This window comes from Triticum dicoccoides, chromosome 6B (assembly GCF_002162155.2).
Source record: "Triticum dicoccoides isolate Atlit2015 ecotype Zavitan chromosome 6B, WEW_v2.0, whole genome shotgun sequence".
Taxonomy (NCBI): Eukaryota; Viridiplantae; Streptophyta; class Magnoliopsida; order Poales; family Poaceae; genus Triticum; species Triticum dicoccoides.
The window spans coordinates 723,716,134-723,725,044 of NC_041391.1; the positions used below are offsets into that span (position 1 = coordinate 723,716,134).

Genomic DNA, 8,911 nt, shown 5'->3' on the forward strand with positions numbered 1-8,911 from the left:
GGAACACCGACGCCCTGTCCACTCCGCGCTGCTGCCATCCTTCCGGCATGGTGGCGCCCAGGCCGAGATGCATGGGGTCGCCCTCGTCGGCGACGGAGAGGGTTACACCGTCGGGGAGGACGAGGAGGCGGCCGGCGCCCATGGCTGCACTGCGAACCACCTCCATAGCACGCGGGTCGTGATGGCGACACCCTCCAGCAGCCCGTCGTAGCCGGGGCAGAGCTGGGATGGCGGGGGCGGGCTCGTGTTCGCCATGTGGGCGCTCATCGTCGTCGTTCCGTGCCAGGACCGGGCCTCTACGGACACCCCGTCGTGCCGGCCAAGCAGGCGCATTGGGCGGCGCCGATAACGGCCATCCAGGAGCAGATCGTCGAGGAATCGAGGGGGAGGGGCAAGAAGGGGCCATCCTTGCCGGCGTCCACGGGGATCCTCGCTGAGATGCAAGGCCGTGGAGCGCGTCGCGCGGGAGCTCAACAGCCTACTCGAGGAGATCGCCGAGGAGGAGGATGAGGCCGCGGAGGTGGAGGCCCCGGCGTCGATCAGCGAGGAACATGCCGGTGACGTTCTCGAGCGCGCCGAGGCGCTGGACGACGCATGCGTGTGGGGGCAGGGTGGGGGTCTGATTGCTTTTGTTTTTTAGATCTAGGGGTGTGCGTGTTATTTTTTTTGCTAAGTCAACTCCTTACAATCTGGCCCCACTTGTAAGAAAGTGATTAAACGGGTCAAATCATCCGATCAGTGCTTTTTGCAACGACTTAACAGTTTTTTTTTTGGTGTTTTCTGCAACAGATTAACGAGTTGGTGATTTCATGCAAACCTAGCCGCAAATGTGGTGGTTTCTTGCAATTGACTTCCACGGATGTGTCCGTGTCTTGGTCGTCGATCTCCATGGATGTATCCTACAGGAAGACGTGTAATGTCATTGGACCTGGCCATCGTACTACGGTAGTGTATGGTCTGAGTTCGAAAACTTGTGAAGATAGATAGATAATATAGATGCTCTCCAGCGCCCTCGTCCGATTCGGATTTTATTTCCTTTGTGTCCTCGTTCGTTGTAGATTCATACGAGTTGTAATAGTACTAGTTTTGGCGTCTCCGTCCGTGTAGTAGGACGTACTACATCATCTTGTCTTGGAATCGGCCATGTAAAATCTTTATAACATATACACGCACATACATATAGCCAGACGTACAATAAGCTTCATCATCTACAAACGTGAGACTTGCATTGGTACCAGCCGGCGCCGAAAATTAAACTAAAACCTCTCTGTCTCCGGCGAGTCGGCCATGTCGTCGTTTGCCGGCGTATCCGTCTTGGACGGCGGCAAGCTGTGCCCCTCCACCAAGACCTTTGTCAAGACCAGCTCGGCCTGCGGATACCACCTGCTTGTTGTCCAAGGTTACGCTCAAACCAAGAAGGAGACACCCGCTGGTCGGTGCATCGCCTCTCGTGATTTCGGGGTAGGAGGCCATCGCTGGTCCATCGCGTACTATCCTAACGGCGAAAACGTGAATTGTGCCGAGTTTGTTTCTCTCTATGTTTGCCGTCTCAACTGCGACGAAAAGCATGTGGAAGCCAAGTTTGAATTTAGTTTCATCGATGAGGTTGAGTGGCAGAATCAAGTGTGCATTCGTGGGACGAAAACATACAGCTTCCCCTCCGATGCCCCTTCTTGGGGCCACTCCAGGTTTATGAAAATAGATGCCCTTGAACGATCAATGAATCTAGAGGAGGATGATTGCTTCACCGTCCGGTGTGACATCATGGTCTGCGACAACACCGAGGATGATGCTAGTGGCACCGAGCTGGTGCTCGTGCCTGATATACACCACAACCTTAACAATCTCCTTGGCAGTAAGGTGGGTGCCGATGTGACGTTCGAGGTCGACGGTGCAACGTTTGCTGCGCACCGATGCGTGCTTGCTGCCCAATCTAAAGTCTTCATGGCGCAACTCTTTGGCCCAATGAAGGAGGGCACTTCCACATCCGGTGTCATACATATCCAAGACATGGAGGCAACAGTGTTCAAGGCTTTGCTTAACTTTATCTACACAGACTCATTCCTTAACATGGACGACGATATCATGGAGGATGGTGAAATGTCAGAAGCTATGGAAGAAGGACAAGAAGAGGAGCCGGCCATAGAGGGTGAAAAGTGGCTGCAATGGCTCCAAGACTTGTTGGTAGCGGCAGACAGATATGACGTCCAACGGCTCAAGTTCATCTGTGAAAAGCAGTTGTCTGAACACATAAGTGTGGGCTCGGTGATGTCCACTCTTTCTCTAGCCGAGCAGCACCACTGCCAAGGATTGAAGCAGGCATGCTTCAAGTTTATCCAAGTCCAGTCCCCCTCGTGTTTGCAAACAGTAATGGCATCTAATGGTTGGGATCACGTCTGTACGACCTATCCCTCAGTTTTGAAGGAGCTCTTTGCCATGCTTGCTTCAAAGCACCAGAAGCACTAACACTTTGTATGTGGTACACATGCATGTTCCTTTGTTACACCTAGCGAGACCCTTATGCACATGTAGGATCCTCTGGAGAGATTGTAGTCCGCGTGTGTTGCTTTCGTATTGTCATGATTATAGTAATTTGCATATTTCTTGAATCGGAAAAATTCAGCGGCCGAATGTGTGAAAGTGCAAATTGATCTGATATAATGAAGACATGTTGTTACTTGGTTGTTCTCCGGAGAGATTGTAGCTAGCAGTGTGCAGATTCCCTAGCTACCCCTTCTATCCTCTAATATTTCTCTATTCATTAGTTGTAGCCTGGCCGGCATCTTGTACATGCCGGCCGCGCAAACTAAACCCTATCCGTTTCCGGTGACAAGGGACAGCGAGTCGGCCATGTATTCATTTGTCGGTGTATTCCATCCTGGCCGACGGCGAGCTGTCCCCCGCCACCGCGTCGTGCGTGCGTCGACACCGGCACGGACTGCGGGTACCACCTGCTCGTGGTCCACGACTACTCGCGCACCAAAGAGGTGACACCCACCGGTGACGGCATCAGCTCTCGTGTCTTCATGGTAGGAGGCCATGGCTGGGGCTGGTAGGTCGAGTACTTCCGTGCTAACGGCGAAAACTCTGGCTGCGCCGACTTCATTTCCCTCTCTCTTTCCTGTTTCCGTGCTAACGACAAGAAGCCCGTGGAAGCCAAGTTCGTTTTCAGCTTCGTCGACCAAGTTGAGAAGCAGAATCCAGTCTACCTTCGTCAAGAGGAAACGTGCATCTTCGATGGCTCTTCTTGGGGCAGCAACAGGTTCATCACAATCGGCGGATCTCAAGGATGATTGTTTCACCATCCGGTGCGACCGACATCCTGGTCTCCTGCAACAACACCGAGGATGATGTCGCTGGCGCCAAGGTGGTGCTCCCGCCTAACATCATGTGCCAACACTTTGACCATCTCCTTCAAACTGGGGTGGGCGCTGATGTGGAATTTGAGGTCGGCGGCGAGATGCTGGCTGCACACCGGTGTGTGCTCGCGGCCCGAACCAAGGTCTTCATGTCGCAGCTCTTTGGCCCCATGAAGGAGAAGGAGGGCACTGATAAGACCGGTGTCATACGGATCGAAGACATGGAAGCAACAATGTTTAGGGATTTGCTTAGCTTCGTCTACACGGACTCGTTCCCTGACATGGAGGATGATGATGCCATGGAAGAGGACAAAATGTCACAAGTTGTGGAGCAAGGACAAGAAAAGGATTAGAGGATGAAATGCGGCTGCAATGGCTGCAAAACTTGTTTGCAGCGGCAGACAGATATGATGTCCAACGACTCAAGTTCATCTGTGAAAGGGAGTTGTCTCAACACAAAGGTGTGAGCCCGGTCATGTCCAATCTGTTTGACATGTCGTTGTTCGCCGGCGTATCTGTCCTGGCCGACGGCGAGCTGTGCCCTGCGACCGAGTCGTCCGTCGACATCACCGCGGACTATGCGTACCACCTTCTCGTGGTCCACGACTACTCGCGGACCAAGGAAGAGGCATGCACCGGTGAGGGCATCAGATCTCGTCCTTTCATGGTGGGAGGCCACCGCTGGCTCATCCACTACTGCCCCAACTGTGCCGACTTCATTTCTCTCTCGCTTTCCTGTCTCCAAGACGATGCCAAGAAGCATGTGGAAGCTAAGTTCATTTTTAGCTTCATCGACCAGGTTGAGATGCAGAATCCAGTGCACGTTGCTGAAATGAAAACATGCAGCTTCACTGGTTGTGCTTGGGGCTGCGACAAGTTTATCCGAAAAGATGCTCTTGAACAATCGGCGAGTTTAAAGGATGATTGTTTCACCATCCGGTGCGACATCATGGTCTACAACACCGAGGACGATGCTGCTAGCTCCAAGGCGCGACTGCCTGACATTTGCCATGATTTTAACATTCTCTTCGAAACCGAGGCAGGTGTTGATGTGACATTCGAGGTCGGCCGCGAGAAGTTCGCTGCACACCGATGTGTGCTTGCGGCCCGGTCTAAGGTCTTCATGCATGGCACAACTCTTTGGCCCCATGAAGGAGGGCACACGGACATCCAGTGTCATACACATCCAAGACATGGAACCAAAATTGTTCAAGGCTTTGCTTAGCTTCATCTACACTGACACATTCCCTTATATGAAGAAGGACGACAACATGGAGGAGGACAAAGCAGAAATTGTGGAACAAGGACAAGAAGAGGAAGCAGCAGAAGGTAAAATGTCGGGAGTTGTGGAACATGAGCAAGAAAAGGAGGCAGCAGAGGATGAAACATGGTTGCAGTGGCTTCAAGACTTGCTGGTAGCGGCTGATAGATATGATGTCCAACGCCTCAAGTGCATCTGCGAGAAGCACTTGTCTGAGCACATATGTCTCAGCATGGTGATGTCCACTCTCGCTCTAGCCGAGCAGCACCACTGCCAGGGATTGAAGGAGGCGTGCTTCAAGTTTATCCAAGTCCAGTTCCCCTCCTGTCTGAAAACATTAATGACATCTAATGGCTTTGAGACCTATCCCTCGGTTTTAAAGGAGCTCATTGCCAAGCTTGCTTCGAACCACCGGAACTAACACTCTGTATATGAGTACCAAGAAATTATTTATTTGTGCTAGCTACATTAGTGGTTGCTGGTGCTATGAAACTTGAAATCAGGCCACATTAATTAATTAAATTAATTCTTTAGGTGTTCTGAAACTTTAACACATTGCTTGGTTAAATTCGACTATTAATTGATTAGTTTGATGCATGTTCCACTCAAATGTATGCAAGTTTTGGTAAATACAGAGGTGGGCATTTTTGCTTGAATACACACAATTACAGTTGAGGGCTATGTGAAATAATCAAAACATTGCATGATTTTTTTTTTGCATCTTGCAAAATTCGGCTCGATGTGTTTCTACCCACAGTGTTTGTAACTGGTTCAAAGTCATCTCTAACTCCCAGATAAGCATTCAGACACTCACTCAGAAACTATAACCCAAATCAATAATGCCACACATACATCTTGAGCAGTTGCAGCCAACATAGACAAGAAGACAAGAGAGATGGATCATCTAGGCGCTGGCTGTTAATGAAGCTATCTCTAGTCAGTTAGGACTAACTTTTTTTTTCCGATAAAGGGCGATTTTATTATCTCAGAATGTAACATCAAGGGGATACAAAACATTATGAGTAACACCCGGCCTCTGCATAACTGAGATGCACACAGCCAAATCCAAAAGTCTGACAAAAACATGAAATATAAACCGACATATCGGCAACAGTAAAGTCCTATAGACCGACACTATGCCTATGTCGAAGGTGGTGGTGGATCGATCCGGAGGTTATGCTGCCACCCATGTTGGGAAAAAACCTCCGTAGCCACCTGCTCCAACCGCGTACACACCACCTTGAACATCGATTGGTGCTCCGGTCGTTGTAGCATAGACCACATATGAAGCGAGTGCGTACAACGGAAAATAACCTGCAGAGGAGAAGCATTTTTCCATTAAAAACCAAATCGTTTTTACATAGCCAGAGCGACCAAATTAAGGCGTACGCTCCCACCCTTATAAGCGCTTTAAACCTATTTGGAATACCGTCCAATCAGTGACCAAATATATTGGCAACACTTGTGGGCAGATATAAATTTGACGCTATTTGGATGATTGACCACGTAGAACATGCAAACTTGCATTGGAAAAAAAGGAGTTTGATTGTCTCGTCGTGAGTATAAAAACAACACTTCTTACTCCCTGGCCAGTTGCGTCGTGCGGGGTTGTCTTTGGTCAACACAACTCCCTTACGAAGATACCACATGAAAATTTTCACTTTTAGTGGAATCTTGGACTTCCAAATTTTCCTGTTATTACTCACTGGTATCTCAGAATGTGTGAGCGCACGGTACATAGAGTCTACTGTAAAAGACCCTGATGTAGTAAGGTTCCAGCGAAACACATCCCGACCTTGTGTCAGGTTAATCGAATCCAACCAGGACAAAAGATTATGCCATGACAGAAGTCTGGGGCCAATCAAATCCCGCCTAAACGAAATGTTCGGCAGGGATGAATTGAGCACATTCGCAATAGTGTTGTTCTTATCGCGAGCAATGTTATATAAGGCTGGATATTGTTCTCTGAGACTGGCATTGCCTAGCCAGATGTCTTCCCAGAATCGAATCTCCGACCCGTCTTTTATTGCGAAAGACCCAAAGCGAAAGAGATGTTTCTTTGCCGCCATTAGGCCAACCCAGAAGTGCGAGTCACCAGGTTTTCAATATGCCTGGGACACTGCCTTTTGGCCTAGATACTTGTTGTGCAACATGGTTTGCCAAACACCATCCTCAGTAAGAAGTTTGAACAACCATTTACTGAGCAAGGCCTCATTCTTGACCTGTAGGTCATGAATTCCAAGGCCGCCTTGGTCTTTTGGCCTACAAACCATGCTCCATTTGGCCAACCGGTATTTTTTATTTTCTCCATCTCCTTGCCAAAAAAATCTGGATCTAAAATAATCCAATCTTTGCAGGACCCCTTTCGGGAGTTGGAAGAAAGAAAGCATATAGAGAACCATATTTGTGAGAACGGAGTTAATCAAAACCAGCCGTCCTCCAACTGAGAGCAGCTTGCCTTTCCAACTGCTCAATCGTTTTTCTAGACGCTCCTCTACATGCTTCCACTCTGCAATGGTGAGATGCCGATAGTGGATCGGTATTCCCAAATATTTAATCGGGAATTGGCCATGTGCGCAACCAAAGAGGTCAGCATAATCGGCAGCCGCCTCAACGGCTTCTCCAAAGCAGAAAAGTTCACTTTTATGGAAGTTAATTTTGAGACCCGACATTTGCTCAAACGCTGAGAGCAAGAGTTTTAGGTTTCGAGCCTTGTCTAGTCCATGTTCCATAAAAAGAATTGTGTCATCGGCGTATTGTAGAATAGAGAGGCCACCATCCACAAGATGTGGCACTACTCCTTCTATCTGGCCGTCCTGCTTAGCACGCTCAATCAGAATAGCCAACATGTCAGCAACAATGTTAAATAACATTGGAGACATGGAGTCACCCTGTCGTAGTCCTTTTTTGTCTGAAAGTAATGGCCTACATCATCATTGACTTTGATGGCCACACTACCTCCATTTACAAAATTTTGGATCCACTAACGCCATTTATCGGAGAAACCTTTCATTCTTAGGGCTTGTTGGAGTAAAGACCATTTGACCTTGTCATAGGCTTTTTCCATGTTGAAAATATGCTCTAGAGGCAATAATAAATTAGTTATTATTATTATATTTCCTTGTTCATGATAATCGTTTATTATCCATGCTATAATTGTATTGATAGGAAACTCAGATACATGTGTGGGTACATAGACAACACCATGTCCCTAGTAAGCCTCTAGTTGACTAGCTCGTTGATCAATAGATGGTTACGGTTTCCTGACCATGGACATTGGATGTCGTTGATAACGGGATCATATCATTAGGAGAATGATGTGATGGACAAGACCCAATCCTAAGCCTAGCACAAAGATCGTGTAGTTCGTATGCTAAAGCTTTTCTAATGTCAAGTATCATTTCCTTAGACCATGAGATTGTGCAACTTCCGGATACCGTAGGAATGCTTTGGGTGTACCAAACGTCACAACGTAACTGGATGGCTATAAAGGTACACTACGGGTATCTTCGAAAGTGTCTGTTGGGTTGGCACGAATTGAGACTGGAATTTGTCACTCCGTGTGACGGAAAGGTATCTCTGGGCCCACTCGGTAGGACATCATCATAATGTGCACAATGTGACCAAGGGGTTGATCATGGGATGATGTGTTACAGAACGAGTAAAGAGACTTGCCGGTAACGAGATTGAACAAGGTATCGGGATACCGACGATCGAATCTCGGGCAAGTACTATACCGCTAGACAAAGGGAATTGAATACAGGATTGATTGAATCCTCGACATCGTGGTTCATCCGATGAGATCATCGTGGAACATGTGGGAGACAACATGGGTATCCAGATCCCGCTATTGGTTATTGGCCGGAGAGTTGTCTCGGTCATGTCTACGTGTCTCCCGAATCCGTAGGGTCTACACACTTAAGGTTCGATGACGCTAGGGTTATAGGGAATAGATGTACGTGGTTACCTAATGTTGTTCGGAATCCCGGATGAGATCCCGGATGTCACGAGGAGTTCCTAAATGATCCGGAGGTAAAGACTTATATATGGGAAGTCCTGTTTTGGTCATCGGAAAAGTTTCGGGTGCTATCGATAACGTACCGGGACCACCGGGAGGGTCCGGGGGTCCACCAGGTGGGGCCACTGGCCCCAGAGGGCTGCATGGGCCAAGTGTGGGAGGGGACCAGCCCCAGGTGGGCTGGCGCGCCCCCCCACCAGGGCCCAAGGCGCCTAGGGTTTGGGGAGGGGGCGCCTCCACCTTGCTTGGGGGGCAAGTTTCCCCCTTCCCCCC

General features: G+C 48.9%; 1 protein-coding gene and 2 pseudogenes across 1 annotated transcript; all 3 read left to right on the forward strand.

Moving 5' to 3' along the window:
• Positions 1 to 1,287: 1,287 nt before the first annotated feature.
• Positions 1,288 to 2,466, forward strand: LOC119321688 (BTB/POZ and MATH domain-containing protein 2-like). The gene has a single exon (XM_037595260.1). It carries the CDS (start codon positions 1,288 to 1,290, stop codon positions 2,464 to 2,466), a length of 1,179 nt encoding a protein of 392 aa, XP_037451157.1.
• Positions 2,467 to 2,630: 164 nt separating this feature from the next.
• On the forward strand, positions 2,631 to 3,852 carry LOC119321689 (annotated as a pseudogene).
• Positions 3,853 to 5,041, forward strand: LOC119321690 (annotated as a pseudogene).
• Positions 5,042 to 8,911: the final 3,870 nt, after the last annotated feature.